Source organism: Salvelinus alpinus, chromosome 7 (genome assembly GCF_045679555.1).
Source record: "Salvelinus alpinus chromosome 7, SLU_Salpinus.1, whole genome shotgun sequence".
In the NCBI taxonomy this organism is placed as follows: domain Eukaryota; kingdom Metazoa; phylum Chordata; class Actinopteri; order Salmoniformes; family Salmonidae; genus Salvelinus; species Salvelinus alpinus.
Window position 1 is genome coordinate 60,182,217 of NC_092092.1, and position 24,904 is coordinate 60,207,120.

The following is a 24,904-nucleotide window of genomic DNA, read 5'->3' on the forward strand; positions in this document are numbered from 1 at the left end:
CAGCAGAGCTAGCCTATTACTTTCCTCCCTTTAGCGTGTTTTATTCTAGTTTGACAGCAGGGCTAGCCTATTACTTTCCTCCCTTTAGCGTGTTTTATTCTAGTTTGACAGCAGAGCTAGCCTATTACTTTCCTCCCTTTAGCGTGTTATATTCTAGTTTGACAGCAGGGCTAGCCTATTACTTTCCTCCCTTTAGCGTGTTATATTCTAGTTTGACAGCAGGGCTAGCCTATTACTTTCCTCCCTTTAGCGTGTTTTATTCTAGTTTGACAGCAGAGCTAGCCTATTACTTTCCTCCCTTTAGCGTGTTATATTCTAGTTTGACAGCAGGGCTAGCCTATTACTTTCCTCCCTTTAGCGTGTTATATTCTAGTTTGACAGCAGGGCTAGCCTATTACTTTCCTTCCTTTAGCGTGTTATATTCTAGTTTGACAGCAGAGCTAGCCTATTATTTTTCCTTCTTCGCCAGCTCTACTTACTTTTCGCATTTTACTGATGAATGCTAGTTGACTTAAAAAAATTACACTGCAACTCTTTTTATGTGCGTTTTACCTCAATTTTGACAGAAGATAGGCCTATAGCTATCTTTTTGTAATGTCGTTTTTTCACCTACCTGACATTTCCCTAACTCATTATTTTTCTCAATTTTGGATTGGGGTGGTAGGATTAGCGTAAAATAACAAAGAAGGGGAAACATATATTTAAAAATATATATATGGCGGATTGGAAATGATGTAGAGATTTACAATGATAGAACCCACACTCTATCTACAATGCTAAATTACAAACAAATACACAAAAAATAATACAAAAAAAATAACATAATGAGTGCGAATAGTTTTTGTGAGAACAGTGGTTATTTTTTTCTTCTTCCGTGCCTTTTTTTCTTCCCTTTTTTCTTTATTCCCATATGCTGGAGGCATACATCTTGTTTCCAATGTTTGATGACGCAAATACAGTTTACTTACTACTTTTATTGAAATGTAGGCCTATTTAGACCAATGCCAGTGTGTATTGGTAAATATGGGTAATTTCTGAAGGGTGCTCATAGTGTCGCTGTTCACCAGCGGAGGTAGAATAGATACAGCTCTCCACCCATTGTTGTGTTGTCATTAACAAAGCTCTGGTGTCGTTTCACTGCAGAAAACAGTAGAGGTAAACGGTCAGACTGCGCACATATTTTGTTTTGAGATTCTAGTGAATGTTGATCTTTTTGTGGAATACTTTCTCCTTACATCGATCTGGTTAACTATATATATGGATGTTGTTGGAAGTCTAAGGATGCTGAACAAAGGATTCTCAATGTCAGGCCTGGTCTTCTGCTTTGCTTTCTTTCTTCCACCGCTGCACTCCGCCTATGGAGACGTGAGCTATTCTTTTCCGGAGGAGATGAAACGAGGATCTGTGATTGGAAATATAGCCAAGGATCTCGGGCTGGAGGCGAGCAGACTTTCCGCTCGTAGGGCCCGTGTTGATACTGAAGGAAACCGAAAACGGTATTGTGACATTAATCTGAGTACCGGGGATTTGATTGTTGCGGAGAGGATTGACAGAGAGGGGCTTTGTGGCAAGAAGGCTTCGTGTGTTTTAAAACAGGAACTTGTATTGGAGAATCCTTTGGAGCTTCACAGTATCAGTCTTCATGTTCAAGATATAAATGACAACTCCCCGCAATTTAAAGATGAATTGATAAAAATAGAGATAAGAGAATCAGCTATTAAAGGAGCCCGTTTCTTATTAGAAGAGGCCCACGATGCAGATATAGCACAGAATGCAGTCCAAAAATATACATTACAAAGAAATGGTCATTTCATTTTGAGTGTTGATACAAATGTAATTGAACTAGTCCTGGACAAAGAGCTTGATCGTGAGCAGGAACGGGAGTTAACAGTATTGCTATCTGCATCTGACGGAGGAGCACCGCAAAGATCAGGTACTGTAGTCATACACGTCACTATACTGGATGCTAACGATAACGCCCCAGTGTTTAGCCAGGCCGTCTATAAAGCCAGTCTGCCTGAAAACTCTCCTTTAGATACTGTAGTGGTTACAGTGAGTGCTACAGATGCAGATGAGGGAGTGAATGGGGAAGTTACCTATGACTTCGGCCATATTTCAGAGGAGGATAAGAACATGTTTTTCATCAATTCGAAAATGGGTGAAATCAAAGTTATTGGATCTATTGACTATGAAGAGGTGTCTTCATTTGAATTGCGTATTCAAGCTAAGGATGGTTTAGGGTTAGCATCATATTCTAAAGTCATAATAGACATCACAGATATTAATGACAACGCCCCTGTGATATATCTAAAATCTCTGACTAACCCCATACCTGAGAACGCGTCTCCTGGTACAGAGGTGGGCATCATTAACGTGCAGGATAGAGACTCTGAGAATAACCGACAGGTCCGCTGCTCCGTTCAGCAAAACGTTCCTTTTAAGCTGGTGCCATCCATCAAAAACTACTATTCTCTGGTGACCAGGGGTGAACTGGACCGGGAACTAGTGTCTGATTACAATATTACAATCACTGCCACCGACGAGGGCTCTCCACCTCTGTCCTCCTCTAAAAGTGTTCCATTATCTGTAGCTGACGTCAACGACAACCCACCTGTGTTTGAGGAACAGTCCTATAAAGCCCAAATGACTGAAAATAACAAACCCGGTTCCTCCGTGTGTTCTGTTACTGCACGGGACCCAGACTGGAGACAGAACGGAACAGTGATTTATTCTCTCTTACCTGGTGAGGTGAACGGTGTCCCTGTGTCCTCGTTTTTATCCGTTAACGGAGACACGGGGGTGATCCACGCTGTGAGGTCGTTTGATTACGAGCAGTTCAGGAGTTTTAAAGTCCACGTGGTGGCCAGAGACAACGGTTCTCCTCCGCTCAGCAGCAACGTCACGGTCAGTGTGTTCATAACGGATGTGAATGACAACTCTCCTCAGATACTATACCCCGCCCCGGAGCGGAACTCATTCATGACGGAGCTGGTCCCCAAAGCTGCGCACGGGGGCTCTCTGGTTTCCAAGGTGATTGCGGTGGACGCGGACTCCGGGCAGAACGCCTGGCTGTCCTATCATATAGTCAAATCCACTGATCCGGGACTTTTCACTATTGGTCTCCACAGCGGAGAGATCAGGACACAGCGGGACATTTCTGAATCTGACAGCATGAAACAGAACCTCATTGTGTCAGTGAAAGATAACGGACAGCCCTCTCTCTCTGCCACCTGTAGCATGTATTTGGTGATTTCTGATAACTTGGCTGAAGTGCCGGAACTGAAAGATGTATCTTATGATGAAAACAATTCCAAACTCACCTCTTATCTGATCATCGCGCTGGTGTCCGTCTCCACCTTTTTCCTCACCTTCATTATTGTCATCCTGGCCGTGAGGTTTTGCCGCAGGAGAAAGCCCCGACTGTTGTTTGATGGAACGGTTGCCATCCCCAGCGCGTATCTCCCTCCCAACTACGCAGAGGGGGATGGCGCGGGAACTCTCCGCAGCACATACAATTATGACGCATACCTGACGACGGGCTCGCACACAAGTGACTTCAAGTTCCTCACATCTTACAATGACAACACTCTGCTCGCGGACCAGACTCTGAGAAAAACTCCAACAGACTTTGCTGAGGCTCTTGATGACTCTGATGTGTCCCTAGAGGTAGGCCTGCAAATATATATCATCTAGGTTTGCTTTAAGACCAACATGATGGAATAGAGGCTATACTTATTTTCTTCTTTTTTCCCCCTGGAGAATTCACTAGTCCCAAGGACTTACTCAATTCTCTAGCTGGGCTATTTAGGCAGCTTACACATGCTTCAGGTTTCAGGAAATATGTAATTTTGTTAGGTGATTATTTCCATCCCCTCGCTATTTAACTGATAGCCTCAGTCTTCAGATGCTAATGTCCTTTTTTTGATGGGGTGTGTTTGTGATTGTTGTATTAGGTGGAGTTTTTACATAGCCTACATTCTTCACAGTTTTGAGGTTAAAAGAAAATTAGTAAATGCTGTCTGTGGAGAGTTTATTACAGTGTAGCTGTCCATGGTGCTGAAATTCAGAACATCTCTGTAGGCTAACGCTCATTCAGCATTACCTCTTTCCAGTAACTTGCCCAGTGATTTTTTTCGTCGACATTAAAAAAGTTTGCATAGAAAATATACGCGGCAACTGCTTGCTAGGATGCGTTTCTATTGAACTATCTTGTGTCGATAAAAACAGCTGGACGCAGTGACGTCACACCTAAAACAACACTTTTTTTCTAAAGAACCTACAGTGTGGAATATAAATCTAGTGGTTGAAGTGTTTCCATTACCCATTTAGACAAATTGCTCATTAACAACTGATCGAGAGTCTGTATGCACTTCCACCTAACTGTTTAATTTCTCAGGTAGCCTGCGAAAGCCAGCGTAGTTAGAATGCAATAATTGATACATTTTTGCCATATTCTAATAATTGTCATGTGACAGTATCGCCAAAGTCCATGCTATGGTGAAACTTGCAATCCTGTAGATCTGAAATAATTGATTGGTGAAAATTACCAGCCAACCAGAAACGCAAGGCGAAGCAATTCGGACATTCTTCAAAATCAGGACAAATCTTGTCCTGCAAAGAAACGTACTTTTTTATAGTATACATTTTTATTTTGCAAGCAGTAGGCATTTGGAATTAAATGTGGAGTGGAGCTCATAGTGACGTGATTATATCACGTTTCCCACGAACTTTCAAAAGTATTTGTCAATCATTTTGTTGTTTCTTTCCATCATCATTTGTCGAAATCAAGAAATCCACCCGTTAAATGGATAAAAATGATGTCGATTTTTCAACCTGGTCTCAGAGAATTTCCTATTATTCTGTACGTAAATCCTAGACTCTTCATTTTGTATGTATAATATGTTTAGTATGGTTACATAAGACAGATGGTTACTTAAGGCAAAAACGAAAGTAGGGTGGTTTGTCGTGGTGGATGGGTGGGCGTATAACTCAAACGTCCAGCAACCCATGTGTGCGCGTATAACGCAAACTTCCAGCAACCCAAAGGTTGCGAGTTTGAATCTCATCGGACAACTTTTGCATTATAGCTAATTAGCAACTTTTCAACTACTTACTGCTTTTATGCTACTTTGCAACTACTTAGCATGTTAGCTAACCCTTCCCTTCACCTAACCCTACCCTTAATACATACAATTTGAAACGTAACATATCATGCTAAATGGAGTGTCTTGGATTTACGTAAAGAATCATTTAAAATGCTCTGAGACCAGGTTTTATCTTTAGAAAATGTCTCCTATGGCTGCAGTCTCCATTACATGTGTCGCAATTAATTGTTTTGTGACATTGCTTTTGTCGAATAAACCTGGATCAATGGAAGCCCGCCTACAGTTTGACTGTCTTGTCACGCTCTTATCCAGAGCTACTAGGGCTTGCTCGGGGGGAAACATTGACAGATTTTTACCTAGTAGCTCGGGATTCGAACCAGATATGTAGGCCTAAACTATTTTGTTATGTCTCTTTCACCAGAGTATGTAGACGGTTTTCATACAATGATTCATCTGTTGTGATTTAATATAATGCCCGTTCCTATCCGTATAGTTGGTTATGCTTATTTCAAGACACTGGAGGTAAAATTTATCCCCAATAGTTATAAAGCAGCTTACTTATAAGCATACTTAACTTTTTATGAAATATTTAGAAAAATCGTTGCTTTGTGTAATATCTAAAGATATGCTCAACATGTCGCTGTTCACCAGCTATGCTTGGATAAACCCAGTTCCCCACCAACCGGTGTTGTCACAACGCTCGGGTGCTCGGGTGCCACTGAGCTGTAGAGAAGATTGGAGACGTTTCAAATTGCGTGCACATTGTGTTCTGACTAGTTTTATCAGGCTAAATATTTTTTTGTGGAATACTGTTTGTTTCCATTTCAAAATCTAACCAAGTTGTTCGACGTTTTAATCCCAGGATGGGACACAAAGGACTCTCGGTGACAGGCCTGGTCTGCGGCATTTCTTTCTTTCTTCTACCGCTGCACTCCGCCTATGGAGACGTGAGCTATTCCTTTCCGGAGGAGATGAAACGTGGATCTGTTATTGGAAATATAGCCAAGGATCTCGGGCTGGAGGCGAGGAGACTTTCTATTCGTAAGGCCCGTACTGACACCGAAGGGAACGACAATCGGTACTGTGACGTTAATTTGAGTACCGGAGATTTGATTGTTGCGGAGAGAATTGACAGAGAAGGGCTTTGTGGCGAAAAGTCTTCATGCGTTTTAAAACAGGAACTTTTATTAGAGAATCCTTTGGAGCTTCATCGTATCAACCTCCACATCCAAGATATTAACGACAACGGACCACAATTTAACGAGGGGATGATATATATGGAAATAGGAGAATCGGCAGATAAAGGCACTCGATTCCTATTGGAGGAGGCTCATGATGCGGATATAGGACAGAACTCAGTCCAAAAATACACACTAGAAAGAAATGAGAATTTCGTATTGGCTGTAGATAGTAATATTGTCCAGCTTGTTCTAGAGAAAGAGCTTGATCGTGAACAAAGGCATGATTTGAAGCTGTTGCTTACCGCTGTGGACGGAGGCACTCCGCAGAGATCAGGTACTGTAGTCATACACGTCACTGTACTGGATGCTAACGATAACGTCCCAGTGTTTAGCCAGGCCGTCTATAAAGTCAGTCTGCCTGAAAACTCTCCTTTAAATACTGCAGTAATTACAGTGAAGGCTACCGATGCAGACGAGGGAGTGAATGGGGAGGTCACGTATGACTTTGGTCATGTTTCAGAAGAAGTAAAGAAAATATTTTCTATCAACCGTCCAACAGGAGAAATTGGTGTTATAGGCACAATTGATTTCGAAGCGGTTTCGTCATTTGAATTGCGTATCAAAGCGAAAGATGGTTTAGGTTTAGCTTCATATGCCAAAGTTATAATAGAAATAACTGACGTAAATGACAACGCCCCTGTGATATATCTCAAATCTCTGACTAACCCCATATCCGAGAACGCGTCTCCTGGTACAGAGGTGGGCATCATTAACGTGCAGGATAGAGACTCTGAGAATAACCGACAGGTCCGCTGCTCCATTCAACAAAACGTTCCTTTTAAGCTGGTGCCATCAATCAAAAACTACTATTCTCTGGTGACCACGGGCGAACTGGACCGGGAACTAGTGTCTGATTACAACATTACAATCACTGCCACCGACGAGGGCTCTCCACCTCTGTCCTCCTCTAAAAGTGTTCAGTTATCTGTAGCTGACGTCAACGACAACCCACCTGTGTTTGAGGAACAGTCCTATAAAGCCCACGTGACTGAAAATAACAAACCCGGTGTGTCTGTGTGTTCTGTTACTGCACGGGACCCAGACTGGAGACAGAACGGAACAGTGATTTATTCTCTCTTACCTGGTGAGGTGAACGGTGTACCAGTGTCCTCGTTTTTATCCGTTAACGGAGACACGGGAGTGATCCACGCTGTGAGGTCGTTTGATTATGAGCAGTTCAGGAGCGTTAAGGTCTACGTGGTGGCTAGAGACAACGGTTCTCCTCCACTCAGCAGCAACGTCACGGTCAGTGTGTTCATAACGGATGTGAATGACAACTCTCCTCAGATACTATACCCCGCCCCGGAGGGAAACTCCTTCATGACGGAGCTGGTCCCCAAAGCTGCGCACGGGGGCTCTCTGGTTTCCAAGGTGATAGCGGTAGACGCGGACTCCGGCCAGAACGCCTGGCTGTCCTATCATATAGTCAAATCCACTGATCCGGGACTTTTCACTATTGGTCTCCACAGTGGAGAGATCAGGACACAGCGGGACATTTCTGAATCTGACAGCATGAAACAGAACCTCATTGTGTCAGTGAAAGATAACGGACAGCCCTCTCTCTCTGCCACCTGTAGCATGTATTTGGTGATTTCTGATAACTTGGCTGAAGTGCCAGAACTGAAAGATATCTCTTATGATGAAAACAATTCCAAACTCACCTCTTATCTGATCATCGCGCTGGTGTCCGTCTCCACCTTTTTCTTCACCTTCATTATTGTCATCCTGGTGGTGACGTTTTGCCGCAGGAGAAAGCCCCGACTGTTGTTTGATGGAGCGGTTGCCATCCCCAGCGCGTATCTCCCTCCCAACTACGCAGAGGGGGATGGAGTGGGGACTCTCCGCAGCACTTACAATTATGACGCATACTTGACGACGGGCTCGCACACAAGTGACTTTAAGTTCGTCACATCTTACAATGACAACACACTGCCCGCGGACCAGACTCTGAAAAAAACTCCAACAGACTTTGCCGAAGAGCTTGATGGCTCTGATGGTTCACCAGAGGTAGGCATTTATTGTTAATATAAATAACCTAGATTTGGATTCAATGTTGAAAGAGGCTAGATATCTTTTTATACAGCTAAAATAAATATTGTTATTTTTTCCCTGGAGAAAATCCCTATTCCCACGGGTCCACGGGAGAAGGTCTCCATCCATGCATCTTAGCTTTAAGTAACTTGTTTGTAATCCAGTTCGGATGTAAAGTTTTGGATGATTATTTGAATCGCCTGAAAGTTTTGTGAGAAGTCCAGAGATGATATAATGATAGGGTTTTATTTGTGATGGGTTATTTACTGTTTGTGATTGATTGATGTGAATGTACATATTCACGCTGGCGGCACAGTTTTGAGATTACAGAAAAATGGTTCGATGTCATGAATTTATCACTGTAGGAATGAAAGCCTATTTGGAATTGGGTTGTAGTTTACAAGAGAAATGTTGTCTACGGAGAGCTATTTGGTTATCAGAGAAGCGGTGTGAGAGTATTTGAAGTGCATCGGGAAGCGTTGCGAGGTCACTATCCATGGTGCTGAAATTTCTAAAATCACATTTGAAGCCAGTAGGCAGAGGTATTCATCACTTTTAGACTGTCATCACTTTCATTGATTACCATACTTTCTGTTTTTGTGTATTGCATGGATGAGTGTGCTGACTGATAGATCAACACTAAAATTGGACATTTGCGATGTAGGCCGATATTTTCCCGCAAATTGGTTCCCTTTGTAATGTATTTTTTCCACCCAATTAACTCATGTAGTATGATAATGGTTTTCATGTCATAATTTAGGGTGTGTGTTTTATGTGAGCTACTGTCGTTTCCTGTGTTTTTCAATAGGGTGAAAATGATTTCAAATAGTAGCCAATCATGCATCCTACTTCTATAACTTCATATGACGACTTCTCCTAAAATATGGATTTAGAATGATGTGTGAACATGTGTCATTTCTGTTGAGTACTCACAGTGTCGCTGTTCACCAGCTGTGTTTGGATAGATTCAGTTCTCCACCCACTGGTGTTGTTACAAGACTCGGGTGTTGCCATTAAGCTGCGGGAAAGACTGGAGACGGTCAGATAGCGTGCACAATTTGAGGATATCATTTTGATTACACTGAATGTTTTTGTGGAATACTATTTGTTTACAGTGTAGTATCTTGGCTATATGATGTATCGGCGCTTTTAATCCCAGGATGGGGCACAAAGGAATCTCGGTGACAAGCCTGGTCTTTTGCTTTGCTTTCTTTCTTCCACCGCTGCACTCCGCCAATGGAGACGTGAGCTATTCTTTTCCGGAGGAGATGAAACGAGGATCTGTGATTGGAAATATAGCCAAGGATCTCGGGCTGGAGGCGAGCAGACTTTCCGCTCGTAAGGCCCGTATTGATAGCGAAGGGAACCGAAAACGTTATTGTGACATTAATCTGAGTACCGGGGATTTTATTGTTGCCGAAAGGATTGACAGAGAGGAGATATGTGGAGAAAAGATGTCCTGTATTCTTAGGTTTGAGTTGGTCTTAGAGAGTCCTCTGGAGTTGCATCGTATATCACTTCAAATCCAAGATATCAACGACAATACACCCTTATTTCCAAAGGATACAATCAAACTGGAAATAGCGGAATCCGCATTCAAAGGCGCTCGCTTTCGTGTGAACGCAGCTCACGACGCGGATATAGGACAGAATGCTGTTCAAAGCTACACTCTGCAGAGAAATGATCATTTTGCTTTAAGTGTTCAAACGACTGCTGCCGGTAGTAAATATGGAGAGTTGGTTTTAGATAAAGAGTTAGATCGTGAACAACAGCAGGAGTTGAAATTATTGCTAACAGCTGTGGACGGAGGCACTCCGCAGAGATCAGGTACTGTAGTCATACACGTCACTGTACTGGATGCTAACGATAACGCCCCAGTGTTTAGCCAGGCCGTATATAAAGCCAGTCTGCCTGAAAACTCTCCTTTAGGTAGACTAGTTCTTACTGTCAGCAGTACTGATGCAGATGAAGGAATGAATGGAGAAGTTACATTTGAATTTAGTCGAATGTCTGATAAGACAAGGAAAGTGTTTACATTGAACCACGTAACTGGAGAAGTGACAGTAGTAGGAGAGTTAGACTACGAAGATGAATCCAAATATGAAATGTTCATAGAAGGAAAAGATGGTTATGGACTTTCCTCAGACACTAAAGTTATTATAGAAATAACTGACGTAAATGACAACGCCCCTGTGATATATCTCAAATCTCTGACTAATCCCATATCCGAGAACGCGTCTCCTGGTACAGAGGTGGGCATCATTAACGTGCAGGATAGAGACTCTGAGAATAACCGACAGGTCCGCTGCTCCATTAAGCAAAACGTTCCTTTTAAGCTGGTGCCATCCATCAAAAACTACTATTCTCTGGTGACCACGGGCGAACTGGACCGGGAACTAGTGTCTGATTACAACATTACAATCACTGCCACCGACGAGGGCTCTCCACCTCTGTCCTCCTCTAAAAGTGTTCAGTTATCAGTAGCTGACGTCAACGACAACCCACCTGTGTTTGAGGAACAGTCCTATAAAGCCCACGTGACTGAAAATAACAAACCCGGTTCCTCCGTGTGTTCTGTTACTGCACGGGACCCAGACTGGAGACAGAACGGAACAGTGATTTATTCTCTCTTACCTGGTGAGGTGAACGGTGTACCAGTGTCCTCGTTTTTATCCGTTAACGGAGACACGGGGGTGATCCACGCTGTGAGGTCGTTTGATTATGAGCAGTTCAGGAGTTTTAAAGTCCACGTGGTGGCCAGAGACAACGGTTCTCCTCCGCTCAGCAGCAACGTCACGGTCAGTGTGTTCATAACGGATGTGAATGACAATTCTCCTCAGATACTATACCCCGCCCCGGAGGGAAACTCCTTCATGACGGAGCTGGTCCCCAAAGCTGCGCACGGGGGCTCTCTGGTTTCCAAGGTGATAGCGGTAGACGCGGACTCCGGGCAGAACGCCTGGCTGTCCTATCATATAGTCAAATCCACTGATCCGGGACTTTTCACTATTGGTCTCCACAGTGGAGAGATCAGGACACAGCGGGACATTTCTGAATATGACAGCATGAAACAGAACCTCATTGTGTCAGTGAAAGATAACGGACAGCCCTCTCTCTCTGCCACCTGTAGCATGTATTTGGTGATTTCTGATAACTTGGCTGAAGTGCCAGAACTGAAAGATATCTCTTATGATGAGAGCAATTCCAAACTCACCTCTTATCTGATCATCGCGCTGGTGTCCGTCTCCACCTTTTTCCTCACCTTCATTATTGTCATCCTGGCCGTGAGGTTTTGCCGCAGGAGAAAGCCCCGACTGTTGTTTGATGGAGCGGTTGCCATCCCCAGTGCGTATCTCCCTCCCAACTACGCAGAGGTGGATGGAGTGGGAACTCTCCGCAGCACTTACAATTATGACGCATACTTGACGACGGGCTCGCACACAAGTGACTTCAAGTTCGTCACATCTTACAATGACAACACACTGCCCGCGGACCAGACTCTGAAAAAAACTCCAACAGACTTTGCCGAAGAGCTTGATGGCTCTGATGGTTCACCAGAGGTAGGCCCGTTACTGTAAATAAAATCAACTTCTTTTGGTTTGATATGTTTTTGAATGTGGTATATTTTCATTAAATTACAGCTAAGAGGCTTTTCTTTTTAAATTACCCTTGGAGAAAATCATTCTCCCCATGTGTACACAGGAATGTGTAATTCAGCTTGTCTATTTAGGCAACTTGTTTGTTGTCCAGTTGTGATGTACTTTGCAACTCATTGGATGATTTTTTTCAATCACCCCTAAATTAAAGTGAGAAATCCACGGATGTTAACATGATGTGGTGTGGTTTGTGATGTGGGATATGTAACCTACTGTTTGTGATTGAATTTTTCACATATACTCTGCACAGTTTTGAGGTTAAGGGAAATGGGTTGATATTTGACTCTGTTTGAGTGAAGGGATATTTAGCTTGTTTTGGGAATGAGATAAATACTTTCCTAATATGGAGAGCTATTTACAGTCAGTGATGAGAGAATGCATCTCCGGAGTGGCACAGCGGTCTAAGGCACTGCATCTCAGTGCTAGCGGTGTCACTACAGAACCTGGTTCGATTCCAGGCTGTATCACAACCGGCTGTGATTGGGAGTCCCGTAGGGCGGCGCACAATTGGCCCAGTATCGCTCGGGTTAGGGGTAGGGTGTCATTGAAAATAAGAATTTGTTCCTAACTGACTTGCCTAGTTAAGTAAAAATACATTTTTAAAAAGTGGTGTTAAGTTTCTGACTGGCAGCGCCTCGCTTTGTCGCTGTCCATGGTGCTGAAACGCACACAATTCGCTTCTATGCCAGTAGGGTTTACTAATAATGGTTGTTGACTGTCATAACTTTCATTCCTTGCCATACTCTGTTTTTGTTTATTGCACTGATGAGTTGTTGTGGCTGAATGACCAGCACCATAAATTGCATACATTTGATATTTGAATTGTAGCCTACTGCACCCCCTCTCATGTGCTCTATTGTATAATGTCTTTAATCCACCTGATCTTAACTCATATCAACACAGGATGATTGGCAATAATTCATGTTTTTGTGATTTTTACAATGTCGTTTTTTGGTCTTCTATTGGTTATTTCCAATAGTTTATAAATCAATTCAGCCTAGGTTATTCATAGGCCTAGAACAACTTTTCGTGGACCATATAAAAGAATGTCAAGTAATATGTATAATATCTGAAGGGTACTCACTCTGTCGCTGTTCAACAGCTACGTTTTTATAGATACTGTTCTCCACCTACTGGTGTTGTTATAAGGATCGGGTGTTCGTGTACCACTTAGCTGCGGAAAGATTTGAGAAGGACAAATATAGCATGCACATTTTGAGGATATCATTTTGATCAAACGGTATCTTTTTGTGTATTACTATTTCTTTACACTGCAGTATTTAGACTATATGTTATTTTGACGTTTTTAATCCCAGGATGAGTCACAAAGGAATCTCGATGACAGGCCTGATCTGCGGCTTTGTTTTCTTTCTTCTACCGCTGCACTTCACCAATGGAGACCTGAGATATTATTTTCCGGAGGAGATGAAACGCGGATCTGTGATTGGAAGTATAGCCAAGTATCTCGGGCTGGGGGCAAGAGGACTGTCCGTTCGTAAGGCCCGTATTGACACCGAAGGGAACCAAAAACGTTATTGTGACGTTAATCTGAGTACTGGGGATTTGATTGTTGCGGGAAGGCTTGACAGAGAGGGGCTTTGTGGCAAGAAGGTTTTGTGTGTTTTAAACCAGGAACTTGTATTGGAGGATCCTTTGGAGCTGCAATCTCTTAAGGAAGAGATTATCAAAATGGAAATAAGAGAATCTGTAGCCAAAGATGGTCGTTTTTGTCTAGACGAGGCCCATGATGCTGATATAGGACAGAATACGGTTCAAAGCTATACTCTAGAAAATGATGATCACTTCATTTTGAATGTTAATACAAAAAATGGGGGACGCAAGTATGGTGAATTAGTGTTAGACAAGGAGTTAGATTGTGAAAAGGAGCAAGAGATAAATCTAATACTAGTTGCATCTGACGGAGGCACTCCGCAGAGATCAGGTACTGTAGTCATACACGTCACTGTACTGGATGCTAACGATAACGCCCCAGTGTTTAGCCAGGCCGTCTATAAAGCCAGTCTGCCTGAAAACTCTCCTTTAGATACTGTAGTGGTTACAGTGAGTGCTACGGATGGAGATGAGGGACCCAATGGCGAAGTAACATATGCCTTTGATCATGTTTCATATTAAAAAAGTAATGTGTTTTCTCTAAACTATAAAACAGGAGAAATTACAGTTGTTGGGTCACTAGATTATGAAGAAGAATCCTCATATGAAATGCAAATCAGTGTGAAGGATGGCTTAGGGTTGGCGTCATATGCTACGTTGATAGTAGAAATAACTGATCTTAATGACAACGCCCCTATGAATTTTCTCAAAGCTCTGAGTAACCCCATACCTGAGAACGCGTCACCTAGTACAGAGGTGGGCATCATTAACGTGCAGGATAGAGACTCTGAGAATAACCAACAGGTCCGCTGCTCCATCCATCAAAAACTACTATTCTCTGGTGACCACGGGCGAACTGGACCATGAACTAGTGTCTGATTACAATATTACAATCACTGCCACCGACGAGGGCTCTCCACCTCTGTCCTCCTCTAAAAGTGTTCAGTTATCTGTAGCTGACGTCAACGACAACCCACCTGTGTTTGAGGAACAGTCCTATAAAGCCCACGTGACTGAAAATAACAAACCCGGTGCCTCCGTGTGTTCTGTTACTGCATGAGACCCAGACTGGAGACAGAACGGAACAGTGATTTATTCTCTCTTACCTGGTGAGGTGAACGGTGTCCAAGTGTCCTCGTTTTTATCCGTTAACGGAGACACAGGGGTGATCCACGCTGTGAGGTCGTTTGATTATGAGCAGTTCAGGAGTTTTAAAGTCCACATGGTGGCCAGAGACAACGGTTCTCCTCCGCTCAGCAGCAACGTCACGGTCAGTGTGTTCATAACGGATGTGAATGACAACTCTCCTCAGATACTATACCCCGCCCCGGAGCGGAACTCCTTCATGGCCAAGCTGGTACCCAAATCTGCGCACGGAGGCTCTCTGGTTTCCAAGGTGATAGCGGTAGACGCGGACTCCGGGCAGAACGCCTGGCTGTCCTATCATGTGGTCAATTCCACTGTTCAGGGACTTTTCACTATTGGTCTCCACAGTGGAGAGATCAGGACACAGCGGGACATTTCTGAATCTGACAGCATGAAACAGAACCTCATTGTGTCAGTGAAAGATAACGGACAGCCCTCTCTCTCTGCCACCTGTACAATGTATTTAGTGATTTCTGATAACTTGGCTGAAGTGCCAGAACTGAAAGATATCTCTTATGAGGAGAGTAATTCCAAACTCACCTCTTATCTGATCATCGCGCTGGTGTCCGTCTCCACCTTTTTCCTCACCTTCATTATTGTCATCCTGGTGGTGATGTTTTGCCGCAGGAGAAAGCCCAGACTGTTGTTTGACGGAGCGGTCGCCATCCCCAGCGCATATCTCCCTCCCAACTACGCAGAGGTGGATGGCACTGGAACTCTCCACAGCACTTACAATTATGATGCATACCTGACGACGGGTTCGCACACCAGTGACTTCAAGTTCATCTGTTCTTACAATGACAACACACTGCCTGCGGACCAAGCTCTGAGAAAAACTCCAAATGACTTTGCTGAAACTTTTGACGATTCTGATGGGTCCTCAGAGGTAGGCTTGAACTTTTAAACGATAGGTTTGATTTGTATAGGCTATCATAGAGTAGAACATATTATTTTTCTACAATCACAGCTAAGTTGCCTTGTACAATAAGCTATTGACCCCTGGAGTAAATCAGTATTTGCACGTGGTAACCTACGTAAATAACCCAGCTTGTCTATTTGGCAACATGTTTTTGCTTTAGATTTAATGCTATTTGTAATGTATTGATGATAATTCATGACCCCTCACAATTGAGGTGAAAAAAGGACGATGCTGGTATTTGGTTTGAGTTGTGATATTTCTGTTTGTAATTGATTTGGATTGTTGACACAGGCTTACACGCTGCACGTTTGAGGTAAACAATGGGTTAATAGTTTTGCCTGTTCTAGTGGAGTTCTAGTTGGAAAAGGTTACAAAATAAAAATGCAGTATGTGGAGAGCTACTAAGACAGAGTGATGAGAGAAGCCTTGTGAGTGTCTGAAATTCTGCGGCTTTGGTGTGTCGCTGTCCATGGGGCTGAAATCCTTTTTTAGGCATCGTTGTTTACTTTTCATTGCTGTTTGACTGTCATCACCTACATTCATTACCATTATCTCTGTTTTTGTGTATTACACTTGATGAGTTTGTGTTAAGTAAAATACCAGTAATATAAATCTAATACTTACAACGTAGACCTGTACATTTTCTTGCAGATGTGTTCCCTTTGGAACAGATTTCTTCCTACTAATCTATATCTTAACTCGTGAAAATAGTCTGAGATGTATTTTAATGTCATAATTTATGTTTGTTTTTTCTGGTGTTTTCTGAGTTTCTAGTTATGGCCATAAGCTTGGGGTGATTTCCCACAAATAGTTACAGTAATCATTCATGCACTCTTCTTATTGGAGAATATATTCAGATGTCAACTTTTCTCGAAATAGAGATTTAGAATAATATTAGTTAACGTGTAATTTCTGTTAAGTACTCATTGTGTCGCTGTTCACCAGCTGTGTTTGGATAGTTACAGTTCTCCACCCAGCGCTGCTGTCATAAGGCCCCGTGTTCGGATGTCATTTAACTGCAGAAAAGATTGGAGGTGGTCATATCGCTTGTACATTCGGTGGATGTTCTTTTCAGCAAACGGAATCTTTTTATGGAGTTTTTCTTTAGAATATCTATACTCTTGTCTATTTTTAATCGCAGGATGGGGCACAAAAGAATCTCAGTTACAGGCCTGGTCTGCGGCGTTGCTTTCTTTCTTCTACCGCTGCACTCCACCTATGGAGACGTGAGCTATTCTTTTCCGGAGGAGATGAAACGAGGATCTGTTATTGGAAATATAGCCAAAGATCTCGGGCTGGAGGCGAGCAGACTGTCCACTCGTAAGGCCCGAATTGATACCGAAGGGGAAAATCAACGTTATTGTGACATTAATCTGAGTACCGGGGATTTGATTGTTGCGGACAGGATTGACAGAGAGGAGCTATGTGGAGAGAAGGTTTCGTGTATGATTAAATTCGAGTTGGTTCTAGAAGGTCCATTGGAGTTGCATCAGATATCTCTCCTTGTTGAGGATGTCAATGATAATTCACCCATTTTCCCGAAAGATACAATCAAATTGGATATTACAGAATCGGCAGACAAAGGGGCTCGCTATCGAATTAACGAGGCACATGACGCAGATATAGGACAGAACGCAGTGCAACGGTATACATTAGAAAGGAATGAACATTTTGTGCTGGCTATTCACGATTACACAGATGGAGGAAAGAACGTCGAGTTGGTTTTAGATAAAGAACTAGATCGTGAGGGAAAGCAAGAGATGAATTTACTTATTACAGCTGTAGACGGAGGCACTCCGCATAGATCAGGTACTGTAGTCATACACGTCACTGTACTGGATGCTAACGATAACGCCCCAGTGTTTAGCCAGGCCGTCTATAAAGCCAGTCTGCCTGAAAACTCTCCTTTAGATACTGTAGTGGTTACAGTGAGTGCTACGGATGCAGATGAGGGATTGAATGGGGAGGTGACGTATGAATTCAGTCGCATATCAGACAAAGCAAGAAAGATATTTTCTTTGGGTCACAGTACTGGAGAAATGAAGGTGATAGGTCCAATAGATTTCGAAGGCGACCCAAAATATGAAATGCGCATAGAGGGTAAAGATGGCTATGGTCTTTCATCTGATTCAAAGGTGATAATAGAAATAACTGATGTTAATGACAACGCTCCTGTGATATATCTCAAATCTCTGACTAACCCCATACCTGAGAACGCATCACCTGGTACAGAGGTGGGCATCATTAACGTGCAGGATAGAGACTCTGAGAATAACCGGCAGGTCCGCTGCTCCATTCAGCAAAACCTTCCTTTTAAGCTGGTGCCATCCATCAAAAACTACTATTCTCTGGTGACCACGGGCGAACTGGACCGGGAACTAGTGTCTGATTACAACATTACAATCACTGCCACCGACGAGGGTTCTCCACCTCTGTTCTCCTCTAAAAGTGTTCAGTTATCTGTAGCTGACGTCAACGACAACCCACCTGTGTTTGAGGAACAGTCCTATAAAGCCCACGTGACTGAAAATAACAAACCCGGTTCCTCCATGTGTTCTGTTACTGCACGAGACCCAGACTGGAGACAGAACGGCACAGTGATTTATTCTCTCTTTCCCGGTGAAGTGAACGGTGTCCCGGTGTCCTCGTTTTTATCCGTTAACGGAGACACGGGGGTGATCCACGGTGTGAGGTCATTTGATTACGAGCAATTCAGGAGTTTTAAAGTCCACGTGGTGGCCAGAGACAACGGTTCTCCTCCGCTCAGCAGCAACGTCACGGTCAGTGTGTTCATAACGGATGTGAATGACAACTCTCCTCAGATACTATACCCCGCCCCGGAGGGAAACTCCTTCATGACCGAGCTGGTCCCCAAAGCTGCGCACGGAGGCTCTCTGGTTTCCAAGGTGATAGCGGTGGACGTGGACTCCGGGCAGAACGCCTGGCTGTCCTATCATATAGTCAAATCCACTGATCCGGGACTTTTCACTATTGGTCTCCACAGTGGAGAGATCAGGACACAGCGGGACATTTCTGAATCTGACAGCATGAAACAGAACCTCATTGTGTCAGTGAAAGATAACGGACAGCCCTCTCTCTCTGCCACCTGTAGCATGTATTTAGTGATTTCTGATAACTTGGCTGAAGTGCCAGAACTGAAAGATATCTCTTATGATGAGAACAATTCCAAACTCACCTCTTATCTGATCATCGCGCTGGTGTCCGTCTCCACCTTTTTCCTCACCTTCATCATTGTCATCCTGGCGGTAAGGTTTTGCCGCAGGAGAAAGCCCAGACTGTTGTTTGATGGAGCGGTCGCCATCCCCAGCGCGTATCTCCCTCCCAACTACGCAGAGGTGGATGGCGCTGGAACTCTCCGCAGCACATACAATTATGACGCATACCTGACGACGGGCTCGCGCACAAGTGACTTCAAGTTCCTCACATCTTACAACGACAACACTCTGCTCGCGGACCAGACTCTGAGAAAAACTCAACTTGACTTTGCTGAAGAACTTGACGATTCTGAGGGGTCCCCAGAGGTAGGGCTTTACGATAACTTAAAGGCTGGATTTAATTTTTAACGCTATCCCACTGGGCAAAAACTGGTTGATCAATGTTTTTTCCACATAATTTCAACCCTAAAAAAATAATTGTGCTGACGTTGAATCAACGTGGAAAACTGATTGGATTTGCATAAAGTCATAAATAGATTGATCTGGACAAAAAACTCCATGATGTCGACATGAAAAGATAATGTAATAACCCCCTTTGTTTAGGCAAGACTAAATTATTTCAGAAGCAAAATGTGGCTTAACAAATCACATAACACGTTATATGGACTGAAATAATAGGGGTTGACATGCTTTTTGAATGACTACCCTTTCCTCTGTCCCCCATACACACAGCATCTGTAAGGTCCCTCAGTCAAGTATTGAATTTCAAGCACAGATTCAACTTAAAGTGAAACGTTAAAAATGTGGATGATGTATTAAATCACCCAGACACATCAAATATGCAGTCGTCCTTCTGAACTGAGCTGCAGGACAGGAAGGACAGTGCTTAGGGCCATTGGTGATTTTAACATCTTCAGAGTTCAATGGCTGTGATGGAAGAAAAGTGAGGATGAATCAACAACATTGAAGTGACTCCACAATAATGACCTTAATGACAGAGGGAAAAGAAGAATACAAATATACAGAATGTTCCAAAACATACATATGTAATAAGGCATTAAAATAAAACGGCAAAAGAAACACTGCAAAGAAAAAAATCCTAGAAGAAAATCTGCTTCAGTGTGCTTTACACCAGACACTGGGAAAGGAATCCACGTTCCAGCAGGACAATAACCTACAACACAAAGCCAAATCTACCCTGGAGTTGCTTATTTATCAAGAACACAGCGAATGTTCAGGAGTGGCCAAGTTACAGTTTTGACTTTATAGCAATACTTGAAAATTCCTGTCTAGCCATGATCCCCAACACCTAGACTGATCTTGAGTAATTTTGAAAATAATAATTGTCAAATATTTCACAATACAGGTGTACAAAGCTCTTATGAGACTTACCCAAGAAGAGTCACAGCTGTAATCAGTGACAAGGTGTTTTTAACATGTATTGACCGATGGGGATGAATACTTATCTAATCAAGGTATATTAGTGGTTTATTTATCGTTAACCTTTAAAAAATATATAATTTTTCTCCAACTTTGACATTACAGAGTATTTTGTGTAGATCGTTGACATTTTTTAATATATGTGTATGTATATAATTAAATCAATTTTAATCCAACTTTGTAACATAAAACAATGTGAAGAAATCCACAGGGGGTGTAGACCTTCTATAGGCTCTGTATCTCTGAAGTGCAGAGGGATTTCGCAGCGTTAGCGTCCATGGTGCTCAAAATGTAAACTCAGTTTTATGAAAAACTCCAAACTACACTGAACAAAAATATAAACACAACATGTAAAGTGTTGGTCCCATGTTTCATGAGCTGAAATAAAAGATTACAGAAATGTTCCATACGCACAAAAATCTTATTTCTCTCAAATGTTCTGCACAAATGTGTTTACATCACTGTTAGCGAGCGAGCAAATTGGGGGGGGGGGGGGTGCGCTAAGGCATATTTCTGTCTGTGAGAAATCCATTTTGTAGGGAAAAACACTCATTCTGATTGGCTGGGGCTGGCTCCCCAGTGGGTGGACTTGGCTGCCAAGTGGGTTGGCCTATGCCCTCCGAGGCCGACCCAAGGCTGCACCCCTGCCCAGTCATCTGAAATCCATAGAATAGGCCCTAATGAATGTATTTCATTTGACTGATTTCCTTATATGAACTGTAACTCAGCAAAATCGTTGAAATTGTTTCATGTTGCGTTTATATTTTTATTCAGTGTATTTTTGGCATAATCACCTTCCTACCCCAACTTATTTACATACTTTTCAGGGCATTGCTCTGACTGAATGGAGTGTTGAAAAAATATTTATTTTTGTGGAAAAGTATTTATCTACATTCTAATATTTTGGATTCAGGGTGTATCGACGTTTTTGAACCCAGGATGGGGCACAAAGGAATCTCGGTGACAGGTCTGGTCTGCGGCTTTGCTTTCTTTATTGTAATGCTGCACTCCGTCTATTTTGTCCATATGATTTTAGCTGATTCAAAGATTGTCGATGGTTTTCATTTGATTAATTATTTGTTCTGTTTTTATGTACAACTACTTATTGTGTTTTATGTAGTTAATCCTGACCAGGGACTAAATGTATCCAGTTGATCAAGCATATAGGCAAGCAGGAGTTATATTGAAAAAATGTTGGCACGTCTTTAAGTTCAAATGTGGCCTGTTGGCATGAAGGCCTATTTGGACAGGGGTTACAAAAGAGAAATGCTGTATGTGGAGAGCTAGCGTATCTAAACAGAGTGACGAGAGAAGTGGCGTTTGGCGTTAGAACGTCTGAAATGCAGCGGCCTTGCTGTGCCGCTGTCCATGGTACTGAAGTCCTATTATAAACCAGAAGGGTTTACAATTCATCGTTGTTTGACTATCATCATTTCCACCCATTGCCATGCTCTCTGTTTTTGCGTATTGCGCTGATGAATGTGTGTTGACAAAAAAAACAGCACAATCTATATCTCGTGAAAAATAGCGTGGGATCGGTTTATATATCCTTTCTGTTCCTGTGTGGCTTTTCATCGTTTCCTGGTTCTATTTGGTTATTTTCATAAGCTAAGGGGGATTTTATATTCAATTGTTCAGTAATCAATCATGCAGACCACTTATTGACTTTCTTATGACGGCTTTTCCTGAAATATATATTCAGAATAATTACTGTTATTATGTGTACTTTTTAAAGATTACTCACAGTGTCGCTGTTCACCAGCTGTGTTTGGATAGATCCAGTTCTCCACCCACTGCTGTTGTTACAAGGCTCGGGTGTTCGGTTTTCATTCCGCATTTGAAATTATTGGACACGGTCAAATTGCAGATTTTGTGGATGTCATTTTCATCAAACTTCCTGCTTTTGTGGAATACTATTTATCTACATTATATTATTTTGGATTCAGGGTGTATCGACGTTTTTGAACCCAGGATGGGGCACAAAGGAATCTCGGTGACAGGTCTGGTCTGCGGCTTTGCTTTCTTTATTGTAATGCTGCACTCCGCCAATGGAGACGTGAGCTATTCTTTTCCGGAGGAGATGAAACGCGGATCTGTGATTGGAAATATAGCCAAGGATCTTGGGCTGGAGGCAAGCAGACTTTCCGCTCGTAAGGCCCGTGTTGATACCGAAGGAAACAGTAAACGTTACTGTGACATTAATCTGAGTACCGGGGATTTGATTGTTTCTGAGAGGATTGACAGAGATGGGCTTTGTGGCAAGAAGGCTTCGTGTGTTTTAAAACAGGAACTTGTATTGGAGAATCCTTTGGAGCTGCAACGTATCAGTCTTCATGTTCAAGATATAAATGATAATTCTCCACAATTCACAGAGGATTTGATTACATTTGAAATAGGAGAATCCGCAGGCAAGGGGGCTCGTTTTTCTCTAGACGAGGCCCACGACGCAGATATAGGACAGAATATGGTTCAGAGTTATACACTAGAAAGAAACGAAAATTTCGTGTTAAATGTTAATACGAAAACAGGGGGACGCAAATACGCTGAATTAGTATTAGATAAGGAGCTAGATCGTGAACAGCAACAAGGGTTGAAATTATTGCTTACAGCTGTAGACGGAGGCACTCCGCAGAGATCAGGTACTGTAGTCATACACGTCACTGTACTGGATGCTAACGATAACGCCCCAGTGTTTAGCCAGGCCGTCTATAAAGCCAGTCTGCCTGAAAACTCTCCTTTAGATACTGTAGTGGTTACAGTGAGTGCGACAGATGCAGATGACGGAGCAAATGGCGAAGTAACATACAACTTTGACCATGTTTCAGATGAATATGTACATTTATTCTCTCTAGATCACAAAACAGGTGAAGTAAGAATTATTGGAAAAGTTGACTATGAGGAGGCTTCATCATATGAATTACAAATAAGGGCTAAGGATGGGGCAGGTTTAACATCATATTCATTTTTAATTATTGAAATTACTGATGTTAATGACAACGCCCCTGTGATATATCTACAATCTCTGACTAACCCCATACCTGAGAACGCGTCTCCTGGTACAGAGGTGGGCATCATTAACGTGCAGGATAGAGACTCTGAGAATAACCGACAGGTCCGCTGCTCCATTCAGCAAAACCTTCCTTTTAAGCTGGTGCCATCCATCAAAAACTACTATTCTCTGGTGACCACGAGCGAACTGGACCGTGAACTAGTGTCTGATTACAACATTACAATCACTGCCACCGACGAGGGCTCTCCACCTCTGTCCTCCTCTAAAAGTGTTCAGTTATCTGTAGCTGACGTCAACGACAACCCACCTGTGTTTGAGGAACAGTCCTATAGCGCCCACGTGACTGAAAATAACAAACCTGGTGCCTCGGTGTGTTCCATTACTGCACGAGACCCAGACTGGAGACAGAACGGAACAGTGATTTATTCTCTCTTACCTGGTGAGGTGAACGGTGTCCCGGTGTCCTCGTTTTTATCCGTTAACGGAGACACGGGGGTGATCCACGCTGTGAGGTCGTTTGATTATGAACAGTTCAGGAGTTTTAAAGTCCACGTGGTGGCCAGAGACAACGGTTCTCCTCCACTCAGCAGCAACGTCACGGTCAGTGTGTTCATAACGGATGTGAATGACAACTCTCCTCAGATACTATACCCCGCCCCGGAGGGGAAATCCTTAATGACCGAGCTGGTCCCCAAAGCTACGCACGGAGGCTCTCTGGTTTCCAAGGTGATAGCGGTGGACGCGGACTCCGGGCAGAACGCCTGGCTGTCCTATCATATAGTCAAATCCACTGATCCGGGACTTTTCACTATTGGTCTCCACAGCGGAGAGATCAGGACACAGCGGGACATTTCTGAATCTGACAGCATGAAACAGAACCTCATTGTGTCAGTGAAAGATAACGGACAGCCCTCTCTCTCTGCCACCTGTAGCATGTATTTAGTGATTTCTGATAACTTGGCTGAAGTGCCAGAACTGAAAGATATCTCTTATGATGAGAACAATTCCAAACTCACCTCTTATCTGATCATCGCGCTGGTGTCCGTCTCCACCTTTTTCCTCACCTTCATTATTGTCATCCTGGCCGTGAGGTTTTGCCGCAGGAGAAAGCCCAGACTGTTGTTTGACGGAGCGGTCGCCATCCCCAGCGCGTATCTCCCTCCCAACTACGCAGAGGTGGATGGCGAAGGAACTCTCCGCAGTACTTACAATTATGATGCATACCTGACGACGGGTTCGCGCACAAGTGACTTCAATTTCCTCACATCTTACAATGACAACACACTGCCCGCGGACCAGGCTCTGAGAAGAACTCCAAATGACTTTACTGAAGAACTTGACGACTCCGACGGGTCACCAGAGGTAGGACTTTAATGCAATAATAATAATACAGTAGATTTGTTTTTAGGCCTATATGATAGCATTGAGGCTACACTAACTGTAGCTAACATGCTTTGTATAATCACATTCTTTCTGGAGAAACCGCTTTTCCTCATTAGCCCAGCTTGACTACAACAGCAAGTTATGTATCCTTTGGTTTCATGATATTTGAAATGTTTTTAAAGACTA

At 43.0% G+C, this 24,904-nt stretch overlaps 2 protein-coding genes and 1 pseudogene across 9 annotated transcripts in view; all 3 read left to right on the forward strand.

The window, feature by feature from the left end:
* Window positions 1–24,904, forward strand: part of LOC139581382 (protocadherin gamma-C5-like) — a 230,400-nt gene that overhangs the window by 19,453 nt on the left and 186,043 nt on the right. Inside the window, exon 1 of one of the 8 annotated variants that reach the window (XM_071411086.1) lies at window positions 1,136–3,666. The exons of 3 other annotated variants lie outside the window; for them this stretch is intronic. In XM_071411086.1, coding sequence (XP_071267187.1) covers window positions 1,258–3,666 — 2,409 coding nt within the window. In that variant the 5' untranslated portion in view covers window positions 1,136–1,257. Of the gene's footprint in view, window positions 1–1,135; window positions 3,667–9,390; window positions 11,938–16,723; window positions 19,252–22,162; window positions 24,698–24,904 lie in introns of those variants that run through there. 4 more of the 8 variants (XM_071411090.1, XM_071411076.1, XM_071411071.1 and 1 more) reach the window with 4 other exon arrangements.
* LOC139580260 (protocadherin gamma-A4-like) lies at window positions 5,819–8,371 on the forward strand. The gene has a single exon (XM_071408811.1). The coding sequence runs from the start codon at window positions 5,969–5,971 to the stop codon at window positions 8,369–8,371; it is 2,403 nt and encodes an 800-aa protein (XP_071264912.1). The 5' UTR covers window positions 5,819–5,968.
* Window positions 13,202–15,694, forward strand: LOC139580262 (protocadherin gamma-A10-like; annotated as a pseudogene).